Source organism: Branchiostoma belcheri, unplaced genomic scaffold (assembly GCF_001625305.1).
Source record: "Branchiostoma belcheri isolate BF01 breed outbred unplaced genomic scaffold, Haploidv18h27 scaffold138, whole genome shotgun sequence".
Taxonomy (NCBI): Eukaryota; Metazoa; Chordata; class Leptocardii; order Amphioxiformes; family Branchiostomatidae; genus Branchiostoma; species Branchiostoma belcheri.
Genome location: NW_017802802.1, coordinates 497,584 through 522,186, shown reverse-complemented (window position 1 = coordinate 522,186; position 24,603 = coordinate 497,584). Strand labels below are relative to the sequence as shown.

General features: G+C 40.9%; 1 protein-coding gene across 4 annotated transcripts in view; it reads left to right on the top strand.

Annotated features, from left to right (window-relative positions):
- Positions 1-24,359, top strand: part of LOC109464389 (AP-3 complex subunit beta-2-like) — a 47,794-nt gene extending 23,435 nt beyond the window's left edge. Inside the window, exons 9-27 of one of the 4 annotated variants that reach the window (XM_019761340.1) lie at positions 108-205; positions 603-657; positions 1,429-1,500; positions 1,699-1,761; positions 1,917-2,049; positions 2,418-2,527; positions 2,852-2,962; positions 3,231-3,296; positions 3,498-3,684; positions 3,981-4,099; positions 15,347-15,437; positions 16,218-16,339; positions 16,850-16,954; positions 17,046-17,127; positions 17,804-17,928; positions 18,365-18,553; positions 18,928-19,055; positions 19,293-19,390; positions 22,687-24,359. In XM_019761340.1, the coding sequence (XP_019616899.1) occupies positions 108-205; positions 603-657; positions 1,429-1,500; positions 1,699-1,761; positions 1,917-2,049; positions 2,418-2,527; positions 2,852-2,962; positions 3,231-3,296; positions 3,498-3,684; positions 3,981-4,099; positions 15,347-15,437; positions 16,218-16,339; positions 16,850-16,954; positions 17,046-17,127; positions 17,804-17,928; positions 18,365-18,553; positions 18,928-19,055; positions 19,293-19,390; positions 22,687-22,979 (2,247 nt within the window). In that variant the 3' untranslated portion in view covers positions 22,980-24,359. Of the gene's footprint in view, positions 1-107; positions 206-602; positions 664-1,428; positions 1,501-1,698; positions 1,762-1,916; positions 2,050-2,417; positions 2,528-2,851; positions 2,963-3,230; positions 3,297-3,497; positions 3,685-3,980; positions 4,118-15,346; positions 15,438-16,217; positions 16,340-16,849; positions 16,955-17,045; positions 17,128-17,803; positions 17,929-18,364; positions 18,554-18,927; positions 19,056-19,292; positions 19,391-22,686 lie in introns of all 4 variants that reach the window. The other 3 variants (XM_019761338.1, XM_019761339.1, XM_019761337.1) reach the window with 3 other exon arrangements.
- The last annotated feature ends 244 nt before the right edge of the window (positions 24,360-24,603 follow it).

The following is a 24,603-nucleotide window of genomic DNA, read 5'->3' as shown; positions in this document are numbered from 1 at the left end:
CCGGGGTGAAATGCACGACATAGTTGCACAGGCACCGTACATCCTGCCTGGCTGCGAAAGGACTTTATAACTACTGTGACCTACAATGTACATGTATGTATTGACAGGTTGTGATGGCAGTAGCCCAGCTGTATCACCACATTGCACCCAAGAGTGAGGTAGGACTGGTGGCCAAGGCTCTGGTCAGACTGCTCAGGAGTCACAGGTAGGATATTAGTAACGTACATATATAATCCAGTGGTGATCCTGCCTATGGCCAAGAAGTGAATGCCGGGTGAGTTGTGTTGCTGACACACTTTATGCAGGCTACTGGAAAAGATTGCAGTTCTTAGGACGGGATGTTAAACCATGGTCTACACCTCATCATTCATTGTACTTGTTGATAAGAGCTAGTGTGAATTTCCCCAATATATTAAAATAAATCTTTATATGCTGAAGTGTAGGTAACTCAGCTTCTGATTTAAAGAATCTATCTCAGCCCTTTGGCTGAATGGCTTTTTCATGACAATTATTTTAAAAACACATAGTCTGTAAAACTGCTTTTTGGATGCATGTCATGACACAAATGTAATTTAAAATGTTTGGTATGTCTTATTCCACAGAGAGATCCAGCACGTGGTCCTCAGTAATGTCGCCACCCTGACAACCATCCGGAAGGTAAGGGTGAGGACAAGACGCTACTTTTTCTCGGCTTTTTCTTGTGCTGTTCTTGTGCCGTTTTCCCCTGTTCAATCCCGCTTTGTACAGTCCCAGGCTCGTGGCGTGCGGGAGTTTTCAGGCTAGGTTTTGTTGGCTGGGGCGCCAAAAGCTCCTCTTGGCTGTAAGGTTGGGTAAGGCACTGTGGTGAAGTGAGTATGTGTCATTGTTTTGCATCAGTGGGATCAAGGAATGGATGAATCATCTATCTCAGGAAAAGCTTTTCTGATTGTAATTACATTCTTTGATTGGCTATGGCTTGATTATCCTTTTTTCTTGTTTTTCAATGAATGCAATAGAAATGATATTTTCTTAAATAGTAAGAATTGAAAATTTCTATAGGTTTGACATGACATACATCAATCATCTAATGTGTATGAGCTGCTTGGAACATTTTGGAGAAACGAAAACATGTGGTCGCCTATACCCTCCCCAATATAGTGAACCCTGTGGGATCTTACCAATGCTGTACAAGTCATGTACATGTATACCCTCCCACTGTTAAGATTCCACTGAAGCCTCCCCCATGTATTTACATGACTTTGTATAACACCAACTCCCCATGTACCGAATTGTTTTTGACCCCCCAACGTTTTATTTTGATGTATTTTCCTGGCCTCCTTGCTTGAATTTTTACACGGAATGGTCCAGTTACAGGGTCATGATGTACTTGGGGTAGATCTGTCATATGCCTGAAGTTTCACTCAGTAACAAGGCGTTTCCTGTTTGTAGGGAATGTTTGAGCCGTACCTGAAGAGCTTCTTTGTGCGACCCAGCGACCCCATCCACGTCAGGACGCTGAAGGTAGGGCAGCTGGAAACTCTGTTTTTTTTTTGTCACCAATATCAAACATGCGTTGTAGTGAGCATGTCAAAATGTACAATGGGTAATATTATACAGTAAACTTGATTGTAGGTACAGTAAACTTTCCTTCTTTCAAAACCATGTACAAATGTACATGTAAATTGGTGTCTACAAAGTTATGTTTTTCTTTCACTTCAGCTGGAAATTCTCACCAACCTGGCCACAGAAACCAGCATCTCGACCATCCTCAGAGAGTTTCAGGTAGGTTTGTATGGACACACTGTCATTCTTTGGAAAACAACATGTATTCCATACTAACATGTATTCTACAATGTGCCTGTAATGCCCTCTACCCATGATTAAAGGAACTGCAGTAATATGAGTAAGTCAGAGAGTTTGATTGACATGTCCTACAGACGTATGTGACCAGCTCAGACAAGGATTTTGTGGCGGCGACCATCCAGGCGATTGGGCGATGTGCCAGCTCCATCTCAGAGGTGACGGAGACATGTCTGAATGGGCTGGTGGGCCTGCTGTCCAACAGGAATGGTGAGTGCTGCTATCCGTTAGAACGTTAAATGGAGGTCCCGTGTTAGAGGAGAGCCACACATTCAGCATGTTAAAGAACCCACCACCACTTTATATCCTATTCGAGAGGACATCCCTAACCAAAGCTAGGTTCCTGTTTTCTTCACTGACCAGTGAGGAAATAAGGGCCTTTCCCAAGGGCACAACACTGGGGCTTGCCAGGGATTCGAACCCAGTGCCACCTTAGTGCCAACCTGGCAAGGTGGTGTTAGTATTAATATCGTTTTGAGAGAATATTTTTTAATGCAAACAAAATACAGAAATCTGGGACATTATCAATCCAATGCATTCTGACTAACCGTGTAACCATGTATGTTTTTTTCTGGCAGAGTATGTAGTAGCTGAGAGTGTGGTCGTCATTAAGAAGCTGCTCCAGATGCAGCCAGACTCCCACTCTGAGATCATCCAGCACATGGCCAAACTGGCAGACACCATCACGGTGGGTAGCATACAACTTTCTACATATTTTTTGTGCCATAATAAAAGGCCACTTTTACTCTGCACCCCTATGAACATTCCAACAGTGCCTTCTAGTAATGATTGGAGGTACTGCAGGAACAGCCTTTACACTTATGCTGCCTTTGTTACCCTCTGTCTGTAGAGTGAGGAATAACCTATTTCCCCCCGACTAATCCACTGTCACATGGGTGTACAGCATACATGTACAATAATCTGATGTGTATATTGTTTGCAGCGGAACAAACATCTCCAGTACATTAACAAATTGTGGATTAGAATAAACTGAAGCTAGAACTCATTGTAGGTGCCAATGGCCCGAGCCAGTATCCTGTGGATGGTAGGAGAGTACTCGGATCGTGTCCCCAAGATCGCACCCGATCTCCTGAGGAAGATGGCCAAGAACTTCATCAATGAGGTACATGCTCACCCACTACATTCTTGGGGAAGTTGTTTTATTTGTACCTCGGCTTGAGAATCACATAACCTGTGTGTTACGTGTATGTTGGTACACCTGTGCACTCTGCAGTGCCAACTAGTGGTTCATTTTTGTACTGCAGGGAGAAGTGCTCTGTTAGTACATGTACATGTACAGTTGGTGTTTTGTGTGGTAATGTAAGGTAATTTCAAACTTGAGTAGGTACAATCTGAATGGCATACAATAATTTTTTTTTCTGTCACTACAGGAGGACATCGTCAAGCTGCAGATCCTCAACTTGGCAGCCAAACTCTGCATCACCAACCCTAAACAGGTAAAAAAAACGATGGAAAAGTACATGTACAATTAAACCTTTCTTGTGGTGGGTTCAAAATTACATCCTAGTACTAGCTTCTAATTTGGCTGAAATTGTGTTCAACTTTAGTTGTCTTGCCTGAAAACTTAAATGAAGTGAAGTGAAACAGTGACTGTCGTAGAATTTCTAATAAGTTAGTCCTGCCTGCCTGTTTTTCAGACCAAGCTGTTATGTCAGTATGTGCTGAACCTGGCAAAGTACGACCAGAACTATGACATCCGGGATCGGGCGCGGTTTATACGCCAGCTCGTGTCTCCTGCGGGCGAGAAGGGAGCGCTCGGGAAACACGCCAAGAAGATCTTCCTCGCCTCGAAACCTGCCCCGGTGTTGGACTCTTCATTCAAAGGTGGGGAGTGTTCTTAGGGTTTATAATAGAGTGGATTCCTCAAGCTAACCGACATCTCGCACACACAGGTGACAGGTGGAATATAAGTTCTATGTGGCTTCAGATATTTTACTGAGGGACAACTGTGTGTGAGGAATGAATTCATTTTACTATAGACTGTTCCAAGGGTTCTTAGGAGCCACAAACTTACAGGTTTTGGCTGGAAAAAGTAGCTTTCCTGTGTCGTAATCGATCTGAAATGGCCAATATTAGGTGCTCAGTTCTTGGGTAAACCTGTCATTTGTCCCATTTCCCAGATCGTGACCAATGGCAGCTGGGCTCCCTGTCACACATGATCAACCAGCGGGCCAGCGGCTACTCCCCCCTCCCAGACTTCCCCGCCACGGCGCCGGACCCCACCGTGAGAAATGTGGAGGTGAATCCTTGGCAGCAAGTATGTCGTGTTGTGTGGAACTATCCATCCCGTGGACGCTAACCCTCCCGAGGCACTGGGACCTAAGGGCTGTGGTGTGTTTCCGTACACGTGTGTGCTGGTGTGTGGAAATGCACAGCCTGGCGCTCCTGGTGTTCCATGTCACTCCTAACCTGGATCCTAACCTGATCATCTGTTCTACTTTCAATCTGTCCTTTTGAATATTCTTTAACTTGATTGCATGACTGTTTTTTAGTTTGGTGCACAGGAAATGCCTCATTACTGTAATATTCATTTTTTTTTTACATTTCTTGGATTCATGGTCTCACACCTGTGTTTGTGGACGGGTCTCACATGGGTGTAGTTTTCCTTTGGGCATTGGTCTTCTGTTATATTTGCATACATTCTAGTTGGTATCTGTTTTGGTATAGTTTGGTAAGTGAAAACTTTTGTTGGAAGAGTTGTCATCAAATTTAAAGATCTTATAGCCACAATTTGTTACGAATGCATGAATGTATATATACTATGAAATCTTATTATATATCTTTTATGTAGTTGCAATTTTGGAATTTTTTTTGGGGGGGGGATTGCTTTTCTATACCACTGCGCTATTTCTGTCTCTTTCTTATCAACCAGTTTCATTAGCCAGTCATCAAGTTCTTCGGTATCCGTATCAAATGCACCTGATTGCACCATCTTGAAATTTTCTTAGCTTGGAGCTTCTTCCTCACTCCATGACTCTGTACACTCATATTCCTTTGCTTAAATTCTGCCATCTTCACTTGTACCAATATCACACTAGGACCTTCCATCTCCTGACACTTGTGTAAGTACATAGTACATTTTCTTCATCCCAATAACAATTCTCTGCCATCCAATTTCCCCATGCCAGAAAGTCATGAAGACAAACTTTTGAAATCTTCTTAGGTGCTGACGATTGAAAATTACTGTTGAACAGCTTGCCTAAAGATTGCTTCAGTCTATTGAAAATTAGGGCAAATCCTTGCACAATCTTGCTTGAAGCAGTTGGCACACTTGTGTCTTTTTGAATTATGGAAGGCTCCTTTTTTAAAAGCGCATCATATAATGTGCATGGTTTGCCAACAGAAGTTAAATTATATTTTACACAAGATATTTCATCATCAGATTCTTTTTACATACCAATTTACTTGTAACATTCCTCTGACTCAAATGAAAACTGGTAAAGCTTGACTCAGATTCCTACGTTCCATACGTGCTGGGATTGTTTATTCTCTGTACATCCAGCCTTAACGGCTCCCTATCGCTCTTTCTCCATGTATTTCATATGCATGTGCTGTTCTGCTAGGCTTACCTGTCACACCACATGTATCTTACCAGCCCTGATTACTTTAATGAATGATTTATCATCAGTATAATGCATCGGTGGGTAAATCCATGATTTGTATCCCAGCCTGATTCCGCCTGATTCCTGCTACTGATCCGTTTTATCTAAAATTTAGAATTCCATTAGTTTCCCCACAACTCATCGACGCAGGGTTTGAAAGCTTGAGCCATTGTTAATTATTTTATAGATCGCATTTCATGTGATATGCTGACTTATTTATCCTGGATGGTTAACGCTTTTCGATCTCTTGTGTTCACATTTGCTGTGACAGTACTTGTCTCCACGTAAAGGTACATGCATCCAATGCAATTTCAGGGTGGCAAAACAAAAAATAAGGAAATGCATAATGATATTGACATTTACTGCTGCCATTTCTTGGCCCTTTTCGTCATACGTAAAGTATTTGAAATAAGCTACATGTTTTATTGCCCTGAAATTGCTTTGGGGTACCTTAAGTTTTTTTTTTCATTTTTCATCCCTGCACTTTTTGTCCATTGCTTGCCTTGTAGTCTTCCAAACTGGCTAAGACTTTCATACCCTCTAGCTCATCAGAATATGTCTTTGTTGATAAATGATTTGTTAACGTTGATGGCTCTCAGTGCTTATAATATGATCAATGCATCATACTCTCCCTGATGCCTTATAACATGCTGTTCCATTTGTCTTCTGCAATTCGCACTATGTGTTCTTACCTCGGATCTTGCATCGGGATTAAGAATCATGGTTCATTGTTATTTGAAACATGTAATGGTTGGTTTTAGGATTTTATAGGCCCAAGAAGTCTTGCCCACTTATTTAGAATTGTGACTCTTGCATTGAGATTGAGTTGGTAGTATTAAGGGTATTTCTTTTTTATTTCAGGAGATCAACAAATCTATGTGTCTGTGTTAAAGTTATTGTAGGCATTATTTCAGGGTTAGCCAGAAAGTTCATCTGTGTTGGTTGAAGTCATTATAATACAAGTTTAAGTTGTAACTTCCACCCAAAGATGTTTGGTACTACCGGTAGAAGTTATTTTTTAATATCCATTTTGACGATCAGACTTATTTTTTTTTGGGGGGGGGGAAGAGACAGGAAGGTCATGTAAGCATAGAAGTTGAAAAACACTGTTGATTTAGGCAAACAGTTTCTTTCACTTGGAAATTCTGTTTATCTTTCTCCTTTCTCACCTTGACTCTGGCCATCTCTTAACAGATCTCAAGGCCATCCTAACACTTGAGCCTATTCATGCCTCCGATTTTTTTATTAAATAGAAATAACAACATTTTCAACAGCACCAGACTGTTCCCTTGGCTCCACCAGGAGGGTCATTGTTCCACACACATCCATCAAGCTAGACAACTCTGATTACATCCGTCTTTTCCTGGGATAGTACCACTGATTATCCTGGAGCTTCAAATTGAGACAGACATTGGCAATTTTGAAAATCAAATACGTCTGGAAGCTGAAATATCTATGAAGGTCAGGCCTGAAATAGAGAAACTGTTGCTTAGAGGGAAGCACGTTCCTTCAATGGTCTCACCAAATTTCACCATACACCTATGTTGAGCTGAAATATGAGGATTAGAGTTGATTTTATTTGCCAACTTGCCCATGTCTTTCCCGATTTAAGATGGCCAGTGTAAGATGCAGTTATCCCATTATTGCTTATATTTGATTAGAAAGACAGATGTCCTCCCATTGCTTGTAGGTTTCCCTTTTCAGCTAGAATCAGCAGCCCTCCCCCAGGTCTGAGTGATGATGTATGGCCACATCATACCAGGAGAGAGATGACTCAGTTTGTCATCCTCTGCTCTTTTCTCAGCTACAGTTGGGTCAAGGCTGGTTCAAGGCTCATGCATTAATTGGTGAAAAGGTTTTACGGCATCGTATTTTGATTGTACCACATCTACACCAATAGATTATGAGATTATACACCTTCGGGAAACCCTTACTGAAAACCTTGGCCTGGCAGGCACTCTGACATTTGGCTTAAGAAAAGTTCTTATTCAAAAGTTCATGTATTGTACAGGTACAGTACAGGTATGTACATTTTATAAGTCTAAGTAACTACCAAAAATGTTGAAACACCAGTGAAAAGGGTAAAGTAATCTCATGATAATTCATAGATCAGGATATGATCATAAGACCCACTCCTGTGCACAAAAGAAAATCACGAAAATTGGGAATCTATATTGAATCATCCTATTTTCATACAAACTTCCAGGGCTCACAAAAAATACTGTCCTTGGCAATGGGTGACTTGATCATATAGGAAAGTAAGATACACTCAGTACATAGAAGTCTTCAACCATTGTTTCTATCCTTTTTGCATCATTTCATTTACTAGGAGACGGTGAGAATGTGATCAGATGATGGGAATTAACACGAGCAGAAACGACACCAATAGAATGGTGTTAACCAACCCCGCATCCAAAATAAGTCCCCACCCTGCCTTAATACAATCAGGAGCCAACTCAGGTATGCAGGGGAAAAAACAGCAGGGGAAGAAGATGGATGGGACCTGTCGGAGGAAGGATGAGCGCCTACGCTGATTGCATAGAGAACCATGGCCTCAGGGCAAACCAGACGTGGATCGAGCTGTCCACAGCAATTTCCCCAGCCTGGCATGCTCAATGATGTTCTAGATCATTACTGCATGCTCGTTATACGTCTCTCTCTCAGGGCGGTAGCCTCAGGTGGCTGTCACAGGCAATACTGCTCACACAATGCAGCCGTACAGGAGTCAGGGTGCTTTAGGCTGTAGACGTTAGATTCGAGGTGACACGTTGGTTACGCGAGGTGCCCTGAGTATGTTTGTAGTGATCACCAACAAGTACATGTCGTCCTGGGAGCAGCGTCAGGTAAACTGTTCTGGTATGATTTGTTGATGTAGGTGTAAGGATGGTTGGTATCTTTTACCTTGACTGAAAAGGCAGTGTGTGAGCTTTCTGTCTGTTGACGTACTTGGACAGTTTTGTTGCATTTCATGGATTGTCACAGTTCCTTGGCATGTCTTGGCTGCACTGTTGCACATTTTAAAGACATGTTAAAACCAGCTAGTACTCCTTGGTTGCACATTGAGACAGACTCAGTAAGTCATAAAAATGTAATTTATCACAACCCACTAGTGGCCAGTAAACTACACATGTTTATGTTGCATGTTGAAGGCAGGAAATATTGGAAGCTACATAATTGGCACTTCATGATGGTCTAAGAGTAAGAGGAGAAAACAAAATATTTCTAAGAAGTATGGTTCTCTTACTTAATGTGTGAGGAACTGTCAGGGTACAATGTCTTAATGGCATGAAATGTATCTTTCTGTACCTCAGCCCATGTAATCTTATGCAGTAAAAGAACCTTAGCTTTGGACCTACTTGTGAAACTACATGTACAAATTACTACTATAACAATGTACCTCTGTTTTCTCTCCTTGCATCATGAACTGCCACCTGCCTTACTGCATTCCTAACCTTCGCAGGTGTTGTTAAGTATGCCAAGATCTGATTTGCTCCAGTGTTAAGAAATATAATGTATATATTTTATCAGTTCACAAAAGCTGGATACTTGCCGGCAAGTACAGGGCTCAAAACACCACCTGCATCTGCAGGTTAGTGCAGCTCAAATTGGAGCTGTGCAGGTATTTTTCATATCTAAATGCATCGAAGGCCACACCAATTTAATTTGTTGGTTCTTGGATTTTTTCAGAAAAAATATGAAGCGACTAGGGCGAAAAAAATTTAATAAAAACAGGTCTAGGCATCCTATTATAGCACCAAATGCTACGATAAGAGCCATGAAGTCAACACAAAAGGCTGGGTTAATATCTAAACAATGAATTTTGAACTTTTTAATGAAACCACTGCATTGATAGATGGAAAAACTGTTACAACTAGGAGGAAAAGGACTATCCTCAACTGTTGGGGGCAAAATATGAGCATATTTGAGTTGATTCAGGACCAGAATCTTTTTTTTCAAGTCAGAAAAATATTAAGAGGCAATCCGAGAACCAACAAATTGGTGTGGCCTAACCTGCACAAACCTGCACATGTACATGTATGTACAGGGGTTTATATACTAATGAAGGTGTACATGTAAGTATGCAGAAAAAAGCATTTCAAGCCCTGATGTAGGTAGATTATCTGCTTGTTTCCTTGCTTTGTTGTCGAGGCTTTGTTCCTCTCCTCTCTCATGCATGGCGTAGCTGCAAAGGCCAAAAGCTAAGCACCAGAATCGATGCAGCCCATTGCTGTCTGGACTACATGCATCTTCCATGGGCAGCAATCATGGACAATGATGGAACCGAGGGTAGCGGAAAATGACATATAATTTCATCAGAAAGCCCTGTACAGTCATTAGGTTATGGATTTTGAATGGGTCTGGGTGGAAAGCAGGAATATTATATTACCTTGCAGAAAGTGTTCCTTTTTTAGCCTAATTGCATTGGAAGTTGAGTCCGGTATAAAGGTTGATCCCGATGTGCAGACAATATTCAGTTTAATGGTTTCATTGCAAATGAAATTGACTATTACTAAATATTGTATTATCTGTGTGATTGTTGGGATATGATGTTAAACTGAGGTCTTAGATTCTGTCGTTTAGTCTGATAGGGTCCAAGCAATGATATCCTAATATCTTCATGTGTCATTGTTACCACCATACAAAATTGATGTATTGTTTTGCTCTCTGTGTGTGTATGTGTTTGTGTGTGTGTGTGTGTGTGTGTCTGTGTTCTGCATATTTGTGGTCAACATAACTTGCCTTCATCGATTGTGATGATACATGTACATGTGGGTCTTTGTAAGACAAAGGTCAAGGTCAAATTTGAGGCTAATTGTTGCTGAACTTGGTACTGCATCAGAACTTCCATTAATATTGTTTTTCTACCCTGTCTTTTGTCCTGGACATGCTAGGGTATTATTTTTGTGCTTGTGGAAGTTTTTTCATTCTAGTGACATTGACCAAGAAGATGCGGTTTAGATGTTTAAATGTTGCAGTAAAATGAATGCTTGGTGTTGTAAGCCTACTGGGCAACACATTGAATGTTTCTTCACTCTAGTATCAGGTTCAAAGCCAGTCCAGAGGATGTCATCCACAAAATCTAATTTGTTTGGCCTTTAGGTGCAACATTAAAACAGAGGTCCTGTATGTAGACTCAACAGTTTAATGCACATAAGCCCACATGTCCCCTGGAGTGGTAGTTTTGGCTGCCAACCAAATAAACGTATCCAGAAGAATTCTCCTGAAGTAGAAACTTCCCAGCAGAATCTTGGTTGTCCATCGTTGTCGATGAAGGCTTCTTTAATATCTGATGTGCACTCGCATCTGGCTCAGGAGTCCCATTTTGGATCTGCAGGGCTCACAGAACTGAACTGGATGGAACTGACTCTGCTCCCTGGACTCGGCTGCTGCTGCCGCCATGTAGTATATACAGAAAAAATCAATCAACTACATGAAGATGAATTCTCTATTAAGTTAGATGTTTCAGATAGCTCAGTGTCTGAATGTGAAAACCTGTCGTGTGAAATAGCCTCCCCCCCCCATCAACTTACTAGCACCAATTGGCCTATCTGCAAAACATACTGCGCTAGGGTGAATCCGGTAATGTATTGTGCATAGCACTTCAGCAGAATGTCTCAATCAATGTTGTACTTGCATATTTATGGATGACATCCTGTATATATGTGTAGTTTTCAAATGTGGTGTTGGAAAAGATATCTTCTGCGACAGGCAAAATTCTGATGCAACGTTGACCAAACATCCATCGAAAACCCAGGTTTTGTATCGGCACAGAATGTCCTGCCTAAATACTGCTAGCACCCACCCAGAATTGTAGGAATAGCTGGGTATCACAGACCCTCCACATGGCCCAGTTGTTCTCAGGGTCACAATGCAGCATTGCTACCAGACATTGCGATGTTGCCCCTTGAAAAATAACAGCACCAGAGGCAAGTGGACATGTGATTCGTAAAATAACTTTGTGGTTTATCCATGTGTCGACTGTGTGAAGCGAATTGTGCTATCTTTTAATGCTATTCTATAGTTATTTCTAGCGGAAAATTACGTTGTGTAATACAATGTATGTCAACAAAGTGTAGCAGTGGGCAGACGATGTCTTGTACATTTTGTACCAGCGGCGGCCTACCGCTCTCACAGGACGTCATGGGACGTGACGAAACAAGAAATATCTGCCGTAGAAGAAATATAAACTCATGCCTTAAATTCACGGCGGTTTTTGACACAAAAGAAAAATTATTATAATTTTTGTAAGGCGCGCGGCTTACTAGTACTAGCGGCTTTAATACTCACGGTAAAATGTACCGTCACTCCCGGCGCAAGGACTCGGTTCGCCAGCTGAGGACTTTCCACAACCATGATGATATCATAGTTAATAAAGGAATATATAATAGATCTATCATGTTGAAATGATAATTGTAATACATGGTTCTATTTAATAGCGGTAGTTTTGTTTCTTATTTTGAGGGGGGAAACTGTCAAAAATCGAGGGAACGCAAACTGAGATCGGCTCACTTCCGGGTGCATAACGCCAAAATTTCTCGACGATTATATAAAAATGACCACTCATTTGCCGCCTACGGTAGCGTGTACATGGTAGTGCGATCATATCGTGCCAAAGTCAGCGTCAAACGTCAGAAAATCCTCGTAAAAATATAGTTGCAAAACACATTTCCCGTGCACTCAGGGCCGGTCGCCCTGGCCGCGGCCTGCAGCATGCTCATTATAATATGCAAGTAGCTACGCTCTGATTGGTTCACCTTAGATGACCTGCGCTGTGATTGGCTAGAACGAAGCCCGTTGCATGCTGGGGCGCCCTTCCCCGCGCGAAATGATCTCGAGAGAGCCACATTTACGCTGGTTTCTACCTTATTTCTACGACTAATTAGCAACATCCTAGTGACGAAATGCGTACTCAAAAGAATTTTCGGGAAAAAAATATATGTACATGTGGATTTGTGGTGCCTTTGGCGTAATTTTGTTGGTCACATACAACGTAATGTAACACGGAAGTGCATGGAGTCGGAGTGGCGGCACGGCTTTCCGTCCCACTCTAAACAAAACTCCAAGGACATAACAAAACTCCCCAAAACTGGTCAATAATTAGCCATAAAAATGTTGGTGGGCACGTGTAAATATGCTGCCTTTTTTCGAGTGTTATAGGAATTTTCCACGATGTTTTTGCACATCCCTAACGTTACCTCACGCCCGCCACCTATTATGTACGGCGGACCGGGGCATTTATAACTTCAGATCATCTAGGTTTGCTTATTCGGTGGTAAAATAAGTTAACAGAGAAAAACAGCAAAACAAAGTTGACAAACTATAGAAACGCTTGCCTGGGCAACAGTGACAAAAGATCGTAAAACGTTTTAAACGTTACAATATAGTAAAAGGCAGGCTAGATCAACGTTCCTTCCGCTGTTCCAGCGGTGTGTATCGGTAATTTCCCGCCCCGCATGAGGTAAATTAGTACTCCTCCCATTATTCTGTGATGTTACCGCGGCCTGCATATGAATGCAGAAGTCTAACGGAAAAGTAACGGAAAAGTAACGGAAAACTTACGCAAAAGTTACGGAAAACTTACGGAAAAGTAACGGAAAAGTAACGGAAAAAAAACGCGTTAGTAACGGCCGTTAGGGTAACTATAACGCGAACGGTACTGTAGTTACAAACATGAGGAGTGTTGACTAACTGGTGTACCAATTTCGGAATTGTTGGAATTTTTGCCTTCAACAGTATTTTTTTTTAATAACCCATTACTGTAGCTGGTAACCATAACAGATGTAGAGTAAACGTAGCCTGGTTCCCATGGCCAGAATGACCCTGCTCATGCCACAAGCATACAACGTGCCTTGGTCTCAGCCCAATGTACAGCAAGGGCACGAAAACGTGGCAGCTGGGAGTGTCAGATGACAGATACCTCACACACTCCACAAGTTGGAAACTTTATCACAACAAGGCGAGTCAGGATAGACAGTTTATACAGATATCCTGTCTCATGTGTCAGTCAGGATGCTTCAGTCACCAGTCCTCGTCGTGTGTGATCAGTTGGCCTTTCCTGTGGTTTGTCCGTGTCAGGAAAGTCCCTGTACGATGTAGTGGGGTAGACTGTTTGTTCCTGGCAGTCTGGTGCTGCAAAGAAGACTCTGGACTGAAGGACTAAACATTGTCTTGAGGGAGCTACAGAGAACAAAAGGAGTTGTTTTCTTGGATTTTGTTGAAGCTCATCTTCTGAGACACACCCTTCTGCAAGCCAGGCAGCCGTGCACAGAAACATTTAGGTTGACCAAAGTCTGGAACACAACCTTGAGGTGTAGAGGAGAGGAGGATTGGTCGGCTCTTCAAGTTTGTTACTTATCTCAAGAACACACTTGTGTGGGCCTGGAAGTCGTGTAGGGGAAACATTGACGGACTGTAGTGCTGTATACTACCTTGATGTCAAGAACAGTTGTAGAGAAGAGGAATGGTTGGCTTCACTTAAAGTTTGTTGTTACTTTTCCTAAAGAGATGCTCATGTGCAGACCAGGCAGGCTTTGATCTCAGTTGCCTGCACTCAGCGCAATGTTACTGTAACACTGGCCAGCAAGTGAACTGTGAGGAATTTTCACGGCAACAAACAGCCAGGCCACCTACTTTTGATACTTTGCTACAGTCTCCCACGCTGTTGCTACTGGCCGGGGGTATCAGTGGTTGGCAACAGGCTTGCTCCTGAAAGTTTCATTTCCTGAACTCACATCTCAGATATCAGAGTTGCTGAGCCATCTGGCATGGAGGAAGGACAGCCTGTAGCATTGAGATCAAAGGTTGGGCCGGTGGCCAAGTGTCTGGTATTCTGGAACTCTGAAGTGTGCGATATCATCAGTGCACAGGAGGAAACAGACTGCCAGGTTATAGAGGTGTAGCTCTGATAATCTTGTGAAGTGTTATGACCTTTAATTGATCTGTAGTCGATAGGCATATACAATGTATATCATGTCAAATCTGTACTTTTTTTTATTTAATGGATGATAATGGCAAAAAAACTATTGTGAGATAGAGCTTCAGAATCTGTTTAACTTTTAGGACTACTATATTTGGTTGCACAAGAACGGTTTTGTACGTCTTGAATGTAAAACAATTTGAAATTTTAGATAGTCTGAGATACTGTGAATCACTTACTGTTAAGGTTTCAAGTCAGTCTTTAGGCACCTTAATATACATGTAAGGTTAACACAAAGCTACTGCAGATAATTCAGCACAAACATCTGTTTGTTTAACAATTTGTTGTTTGATGTTATTTCTGGTGTTTACTTTATATGGTGTAGGTTTTGTGCAGAGCAAATATATAGTTACAGGGGACTTTTGGGTGGTGTGACTGACTTAGTAGAATACCACATCTTCTCTGTGATGCTGTCTTCTTGTGTTTGTCCAAAATCTGTCTGTTAATGTCATCTTTTAATGTTACATGTACCTAATCTTGAAGCCTCTTACTGGTTTCATTTCAATACTGACAAGTGGCCAGGAAAATTTGGTTTCCTCAGAGAGACTCCATTTCAATGACGTCTCCTCTTGTTATGAAATCCTCTTTAACCTTCTCCTTGGTGCCTAACCACTATACAAATTTGGTGCCAAATGCCTACTTTAGCATGGAGAAATGATCTGTCCAAGACAAACAAAATAGAGGTACAAGACAGTAAATTTTCAATACCTTCCCCCATCATAATCACTCAAAAGACCACTCTTGTTTGGTATATTTAAATTATACCCAATACATATTTGTCTTACTGTCTTGTTCCTCTACATTTTTTCTCTGTTTTCTTGAGATCAGCCATCATTTTCTTTCCAAGTACCCTATAACATTTTTTAGAAATGAACGATCTTTAAGATGTTCTTTTCCTCTCCCCCAGGTGCCCATGCCATGGGCTGAGAAGACCCATAAGAAGAAAGCAGGCAAGCCCAAGAAGGAAGCCTTCTACTCTGACGAGGAGGAAGAATCAGGTGAGCTCTAGCATGAAAAATTAAAAAAAAAGATATCAGAAATAGTGGTCTATATGTTTTGTTTTCTCTGCAGCTGAGATGTACAAAACAACATGTACTTACATCAACAGCCCCTGAAGTGCTGAACTAACCAGCATATGCAGGACATTTTAAGCTCTGACGTACAAATGATAATGAATCATTCACCTTAAGAAGACCAAACAAGTACATGTAGAAGGAACAGTTTTGTGGTAACTGTCATCATGAATAACCACAAAGAGCAAATAAAGAGCATATTGATATTCTAGTCGCTGAGATTGAATATTAATAGAGGAGAAAATCTGTAGCCTGAAACGAAGAAGCTCCGTGGAGAACAATTTCAGAGGAAATCAGGGAAGTGTGAGATGAGAGACATCAATCTGACGACTGTGGGTTGAAGGTCAACGCTTTCCAATCAGTGGAATTGGTGACCCCTCCCCCTCCTGCCGTCCATCTGGTGTTCTTGGAGGAATGTTAATGAGACTGTGTGAGACTAGCCCAATGCAATGGCAGGGGGGAATGGGGATGTACTCTTCACTGAATGACTTCCACTAGATTTCTAGCAGCGACCGATTGATGAATAATTTATACATCAAGTCCTACAAACCTGCTTATTTCGTTTGTGTAGTTAAAACTTGTCTGGTACAGGATGGTTATTTAAAATGTTTCCTGCACCAGTTATCTTACCTGTGTATTTGCCCTGCACATGTGTATAAGATTCTGTAGAAATAATGTCAACCTGTCCGTTTCTTCTGTCTCCAGAATCTGAGTCGGACAGTGAGGAGTCCAGCAGCTCCAGCAGTGAGAGTGGGAGTGAAAGTGAAAGTGAGGATGATAGCAAGAGTGAGAGTGGTAGCGATAAGGAGGAGAAGAAATCCGATGAGGTAAGAAACATTCTCATGTCATCCCCAGTCTTCGAGAATGTTTTATGAAAGTTATAAACCATCAAAGGAGCACTTAAGTCAATGGGTGATATCTGCCAATAAGTTATCTATTAATGCCATTAAATCCATATTCAACAGATATTTTGGAGAACCATTTTCTATCTTTAGTGCTCTGTTAAATTTGTAAACTGTCTGAAGATACATTGTACCTTTGCAGTGGGGGAAGATTTAAGCTACATACCAGTATCTACCCGTCCACATATATCTTATGCAAAAATCTATGAAACCGTTTGCTGTTTGGGTTGATTTAGACCTATTAATCATGCCTTCAAACAGGTTGGCTCTCTGCTTTTCAGATCCCAGCCTCTTCCCTATTCTGTGTGTGCATTTTGTGCAAATGTGTGCCGTTATATGTGTAGTAATAACAGTATACTTAAATGAATTACATGTACATGTATAGTCCATGCTGCAGCAGTAACCCCACCATGATATATTTTTGTTGCTCCACAGGAAGCAGAGAGCAGCAGCAGCAGTAGTAGTGAGTCAGAGAGCTCCTCAGAAAGTGACTCTGACAGCGACAGTGAAAGTGAACCTGACACCAAACCTCAGAAAAAGGTAGGTCCTTGCCTGTTAGACTATTTCCAGTTGGCTGGCACCTCTCCTAACTGTTGAGTGCAGGTGTGAATGACTGTATGTTGTTTTCCAGACCCCACCGCCTAAAAGTAAGTCATCAGCAAAACCCAAGAAGGAGGCCAAACAGGAAGTCAGTCTGCTGGACCTGGAGGACAGTAAGTTGGGATTTTCTTTTACATTGTCTTGTGTTCCAAAAATAGATCAAGGCATACTGATTTGGCTGAATTACATCTTCTGGGCACCCAAAAACTGATGCAAGTGTGTGGCAGAAAATTAAAAGAAAACTGAATTTGAAAATCCAGTTTCACTGCCCTGAACTTGCTTTGGTGCCTTTAAATGGTTGTTACATGAATGGGAAGAATAACAGGCATTTCATTACAGAAAGTAAAGAGAATGCAGATTCTGCCCCCTCCCAGGCAGCGGAGGAGAAAGACCCCACGTTACTTGATACAGAAGGTCTAAAACAATATAGTTTACAGGTTTACATAATTATGCATATGGCAGGGTTTATGGTATCATATTTAGTGAGGGTGAAGCCCTTGGCAAGCTAGAAGGAAACTAGTTGCTTGGAGTTGTAGTGAGCAACCCTGCTTTCATGAAATTCAATGATTTCATCATGTCTGCAAGTGACTGTATAATGTTTTAGACTGTATTTAGACTATTTACCAATTCTTCATGGTGTTCATGAAGGTATGACCAGTGGTGGCCAAGAACTACCTTGCCGTCTTCATTCTGCCTGGTTCTGCTTGACTGAAGCTGATTTGAGAGGTGCCTTAACATAACCAATGTCTGAAACTGACCAACATGTGTCCCATTTTTGTCCCTCCACAGTCGACATGTCCAGTACATCTGCACCTGTCCCAACCCCAGCCTCAGCACTGGACGTCCTGAGTCCATCTCTGGCCAGTGACCTTCAGGGACTGTCTATTAACGATAAGAAGGACACAGCTATCAGTGTAAGTACTGTAACAAGGGTTAGGGACTGTCCATTCATGACAGGAAGGACACAGCTATCAGTGTCAAGACTGTAATAAGGGTTAGGGACTGTTCATAAATAGCAATTACGAAATACAATAAAACTTGTCAATTATCCAGGGGACTAAGGAAAAGTAGTCTTCTTAAACAAGTGGTCTTATACAAAAAGCATGGCAAGAAGACAAGACAGAGAACAAGAAAATTGCAGCAAAGTTCTACCCATTTTACAATAGACTACCCCAATGAATCAAAGTGATACAGCCTGCATCATTTTACATTGCACAAATAAAGATTGTCAAATGCTTTCCTCCTTTTCTGCATGAATTTCTGCAGGAATGACCCTGTATCTAGAACCAATGACAGTATGACATGAATCCTATTATGCATTGAATTTTGTTTTACATTTTGTTTCTCTAGGTGACCACTCCGATGTTTGTATCCACGACGTCACACGAGCTGCTGCACAGAATGACAGGAGAAGGTCTGGCGGCCAACTACAGATTTACCCGGGGCACGTGCATCTACTCCACATCCATGGTTCCCGTGGAGCTCACCTTCACCAACCACACCGACTCACCAGTCAGCAACATCAGAATAGGGGAGAAGGTGGGGAGAGATAGGTTTTTGTTTTCTGCATATCTGCATTGGTGCAGGTAAAATTATATGCAACAGACACGTTTTACCTGCACCACGGTTTCTTTGCCTTTCAGTTCATAAGAGAACTGAAATGTTTTGAAAAAAACATTCTAGAGGTGTCTTACTGAATGAAGTCTGTAAAGTTACAATGTACTTAAGTTGCTATTATTGCAATATATTACTTTGAAGTGTTAGTGATGTATACAATTCAGCTTTGTGGTGTGCTGCAGTACTTGATATCATCAATAGGTGGCATTGCTACTCTACATGTATGTTGGGGTGCAGAAGATCACAGTCTACTCTGAAACTTGTTACCCTAATGTCCACAACCTCTTGTCCCTCAGAAATTGCAGGCTGGGATGACGTTACAAGAGTTTCCGGAGATCCCGACCCTGCCTGGTGGGGGGTCCATGTCTGTGTCTATAGGGATTGACTTCAAGGATACCATACAGCCCGCAAACTTCCAGATATGGTGAGTCACCCATTATGTTCTGTTGTTACAGAAGGTCTTGGGGACATTCCAGTACATGTACTTGACAAATTGTGAAGGTGGTTGCAAGTGTTGGTGCATTTTTTGTACAACAAATGTGTGTAATTTCTTTCTTATGTTTGTTTTTCTGCTTGTTAATGTCAACTTTCAGTGATAGGTTTAGATGTGAGTGAAATATTTTGTTTTTGTTCCCTTCAATTTTTGTTCCACCCTGCGCAGCACCCAGGACCGCAAGTACAATGTGAGCATCAAACCACCAGTAGGAGAACTGTTACAGGCTGTCACCATGTCCGAGGCTGACTTCACAGCACAGCAAAGTAAGGATTCATGCTACAACCACTGACTTAAAACTAATTTCGGTGGCATTGAATGTCCAATTGACAAGATCAAAAGGCTATGGGTTTGATTCCTTGCATTCTAGGTTAGATGTTGTGTCCTTGGGAAAGGCACTTTATTTCACTTTCCTCGCTCCACCCAGGTGTAATATGGGCACCTGACTTTGGTTGGGGAGGCTTGGATGGGAATAGGAGTGATTGTAGGATCTATAGACATCACTAGTTAGGCAGAGTTGTTATAAGCTTGTCTTCCTGTATTAGTTAGGGAGATAAAGCTTGATCAGGTGGCTCTGTTCTTGTCTGGTACACATGTTCAGTTTAACATTGTGTGAATTTTAAAGGACCACAGCCTACACAGGAAGCAAGACTCTGGGTTTTTAGAGATTTTACTGTGCAAATTTTTCAGTCTTTTCTTACAATGTATGTGCATACCTCTGGACTGATAAAAATCATGGATATTTCAAACTTGCATTCTACCTAAGTGAGTGCAGGTAAAATTGGAGTGGTGCAGGTATTTTTGATGTGTACTTATACCTAACCTGCACCTAACCAGATACGGGCTTAACTTCAATTTTGTGATTGAAAGATGAGCTGCAACAGAAAGTGAAATGATTTGAGGGGATAACGGTGGTGATAATCCGACATTAACTTGAGGCTAATTAGGGGTCAAATTAAGTGTGAGATAGTAACTATCTTTAATAATTATAATTGTCTTTAATACAGAGAAGGTAACAGATTCAGAAAGTGTGGGTTACACACACACAAGGGTTTTGATTCATGGTTATTTCAAATTGTTCTGCAAAGTTGACATTATTTGCATGTGGAAAAGCTGTACCACATGTACCACATTGTGAACAATCACCAGTCATCGGACAGGTATTCAGTATATCATTATCCCCAGAATGTCTAAATGCAAGGTAGGATAATACAAATGTACATTCAATTTGGTTGTTTTGGTTGTTGCCTTGAAGGTTAGAAAGGCAGGGTGTGGTTTGAATTTGATAGCTGAATGATAGGAGGTTTGAGCCTCCATACTGAATGTAACAATCTGTTTTGTTCCTGTGAAAAACAGAAATTTAAAACAGAAGGGGCCCAGAAACCATTTTAGACATATCTGTATGAAGCATTTGAACTCAGTAGGTCATGCTAAAAAAACAACTACAGTACACCTCTAACAAACACAGACAGACATTGGAAAGAGGGCAGGTCCAGAAGAGCAATATCAGACGGCAGAAGACTGTGGCTGATGCATGAAGACTCGCTCTGCTCAGACAGATCCTCACCGAGCTGTTGTCAGACACATTTGTCTCCCCCGGTCCCCGCTCTGATCCCCGGGTTTGAGCCGTCGTTTGTCTTCCTCCTCACACTTCTGCGAGACTGGGATGACGTTTTTCCTGCGCGGGTCGTGTCTTACTGTACAGTGTATGTCATTGTAGAACTGTGCGAAGTAGTTGATTATTTTAGTACACTGCCTGTTTCTAAAATAACAAGAAATTGAAGATCTCATACCTCTGTGAAGTAGTTAAGAGTTTTTGTGAATTTCTGGTTTTATTCATTATATTCATAGATTTCTTGCTGATTCTGTACATGCTTTTTCCTACTGGCTCCAATGAGGCAACAGCAAGAAATACCTACAACATATATCCGGGAAGTTGAAGACAGGGACTGAGTTGAAGACAGGGACCTTTTGTGGGACCTTTGACCTACACACACACACACACACACACACACACACACACACACACACACACACACTGTACATTTTGTTACCTCTTGCTAGTTTTCCGCACAGCATGTAAAAATAACAAAGGAAACACAAACACACACAGACACATGGAAAATAAAAACCTGTGTACCCTAAGGTAATGAAATGAAAATAAAACGTATGCAGGCAAAAGGATGGCAGATTAAACACAGGCCATCTATGTAGATGTAAATGTAGATGGTTTTTACATTTTCATTTTTTCATTTATTTATTTATCCAGAGGTAGCATATTGCCAATGGTGGTTTTCAACGCTCCCTGCACAGAACAATACATAATATAATAACAGAAAAAGTAAAAGAACTAACTTAGGTACAATCATAATCGTTGTGATAATAAAAGAAACAGGATAAATTAATAGCGTACAGAAAACAAACCAAGTAAATAAATATAAATGATGTAAATGATATTGATAATGGAACTGAATTTGCATATCAATGATTATGTACAGAATGCAAAAAAATAACAGAGAAATCATATTAACTGCAAAGTGATGAGAAGGAAATCTTAAAGACACGGAGAGTTTTTGCATTTCTGACGTGAGGAGGAATTGAGCTCCAGAGGACTGCACCGGATAAAGAAAGCAATCTCTTTTTGTACTGCAAGGGAGCTTTTGGTAGCTGAAGTCCCCCCTGTGTGCTTAGTCGCGTGTTGTGTGGGTACTGGCGGATGTTGTGAATAGTTGAGAGATGTGTGGAGGTGACGTTCCATTTAGTGCCTTAAACATATAAATAGCCTTGGCTCGTTTGTGGTGCTGTGCTACCGAGGTCCAGCCTAACAGGTTCAGAACAGTTGCACTAGGAGTGTAGCGGTCGCAACCTAGTACTACCCTACCCACTCTATTTTGTAGCTTTTGTAGCTACAGTGGTGATTGTTCACAGAATCTAATCATGAACCTTTTGATAGAATATTACAGACTCTGAGGTCAATTCAAAGTAGGTTTGAAGAAAGATCTATTAGGTGGATTAAGAAGATGGCTGCTTCAAATCATCGGAAATTCTTTTGGGTTCAGTTGCTCTATAAAGTCTGGGCTGAGAAAAATTGACTATTGTATGCAAAGTCAAAAGAAAAATTGTGATTATGCTACTTCATATACCAAAGTCAGTAGCTTGAGTATAAATCTATTTTCCCATGGAGAAATTCCTTCTTCTGTTGTCAAGAAAGATTTGTGATCATCTGTTTTTCTTTAATAGCTTTAATGATAATGAATTAAATTTTTCGTTTGTTGTTTTGTCCTAACACAGGTTTATGGTTGCAGTATTGTTGTGTTCAGTGTTCGCTTTCTTTATTCTCCTATAAAGTTAAATGTACCCTGGGCTGAAAGCAATAAAATTTTATTGCATAGGAAGGAGGTGTCCTGTATATGATATGATAGTTATACATACAATCTAGTAGCTTTAATTTCCAAATTTATTCTTCCGATGAAAAATTTCTTCTTTTGTGTGATCATCTTTTTTCTCTTAATAAGTTTCATTAATGATTATGAATATTGTTTGTTGTTTTCTCCTCCCACAGGTAAGCTAACTGGTATGAATGAAAACTCGGGCAAGGCCAGCATCCCGTCCCAGCACAACAACTCCAAAACCATCACCTCCCGCATCTCCGAGCTCGCCAACGTCGCGCCAGTCTTCTCCAGCCAGGACGGGCTCTACAGATTCGCAGGGAAGACGGTCAGCGGTGGGACATTGCTGCTCGTTACGGTCAAGGTGGGCGAGGACAACTCTGCTAGCATTACCGTCAACTGCGAAAAAATGGCCATCTGTTCCATGTTAGTTAAGGAGGTCAAACAGAAGTTGTCGCAGGCGTGACGAATGGTCACCCCGTAGATCGCGATGTTATTTCAGAGTCTTGCTGCAGATTAGTATATTCTTGTTCTTCTTATAAAGTCAAAATTGTTCGCAGCAATATTTTAATTGTAAAGATATTGAGGAAGATGTGGCACTGGTTTAAGTGGGGAATTTGGGGAGATATCTTAAAGTAGTCTGCAATGCACAGTCCTGTACACATACATTATGCCTACTTTACCTTTGCCTACATGTACGTCTGGTTGGCAGAGGTTTTTTTTTGTGTTTTTGAGGCAAAAATTAATTTTGTTCAGACCAGCAGTTCTGTTAAAACACCAGTATTACAGTTGTGCAACAGGCAGACACCTCATTATTTAATAATATTATCCAAGTTTGGCCTTACAAAAATGTTCATTAGAAATGTCACAACTTACATGTAATTCTGGTGAGACTTCTCTAGACATTAGATAGCGCTTGCATATTGTTGATGTCAATGGGACGATGGTACTAAATGATGTATAATTATAAACTATTAATGATATGCTACGGTGCATACCAACATATCTAACCAGGAGAAGTAGTTCTTGTGTTTTAAAAAACCTGCACAATTCTCAAACTTTCTCTGTCACACACCAGCCAGGTTGGTCAAGAAGTTAAAAATATTCTAGTAACATACCAGGTGGCTGCAAGACCACTAACTGAATTACCCTTTTCAATGACAACTTAATATATACTGTGATAGTAAAATGAGCAATGTCTGTGCAACAGTACTGTTGTTTACTTGGAAAATAACAAAAACAGCATTCCACTGGAATATGCCACTTGGCATACTGGTTCCTTCTTCAGAGAAGCAAACTTTAATTATTATAAAGAACAGACTTACAACATAAGTTACAAAACCTGTGGCATCTGTATGTATCTGTAAGTATGGTTGGGCTTATTCAAAACTAACTCTACAGCCAGAAGACAATCTCAGCAATTTGAACTTTTTGCAACATTTTACCAAAATCAATAATGAGATCAGAATCTAAGGACTAATGTTTTCTCCATGGGCATATCAAAGACAGTATTTGAGTAAACAAATCTTCATAGTAAGTTGTTCATGCTAATTCTGTTCTGTCAGTTAGTGTTGAAATATGTTATCAGAATGGAGACATTAAGAGAGAGAAAATGTTATTTAGGTAGTTATAATCAAAAATGTGTCAGTTCTGTTATTGTGGTCAATAAAACTATTATGTTCAGTTAGAGAGGGAGAGGTAAAGATGTGGATGTGGACGGGTTTATGTGTAATAGATGGTCATTTTGTCATAATTTTGCAACAAAATGTGTTATCAACAAAATAATGTGTTATTTGATAATGATAGGTAATTGTGATTGAGGCACAAATTACAACGGTCTTCTTGATGATGATTGTTTGTGTTCTGTTTTACATTGCATCTATGTAATATTTCCACTTATGGTATCACCAACATGTTGTTCAAGCCACAGTGTCAATGTTTCTCTTACAATAACAGTAGTTACATTAAACTTGATGGTTTCTGGCAGGTACTGTCCAAGCGAGCCCTCAAATTTGTGTCCTAAACATGCAATATGCTACAAAATATTAAGAATTATAATAAGTACCAGTATACTAGTTATTCATTTCAAT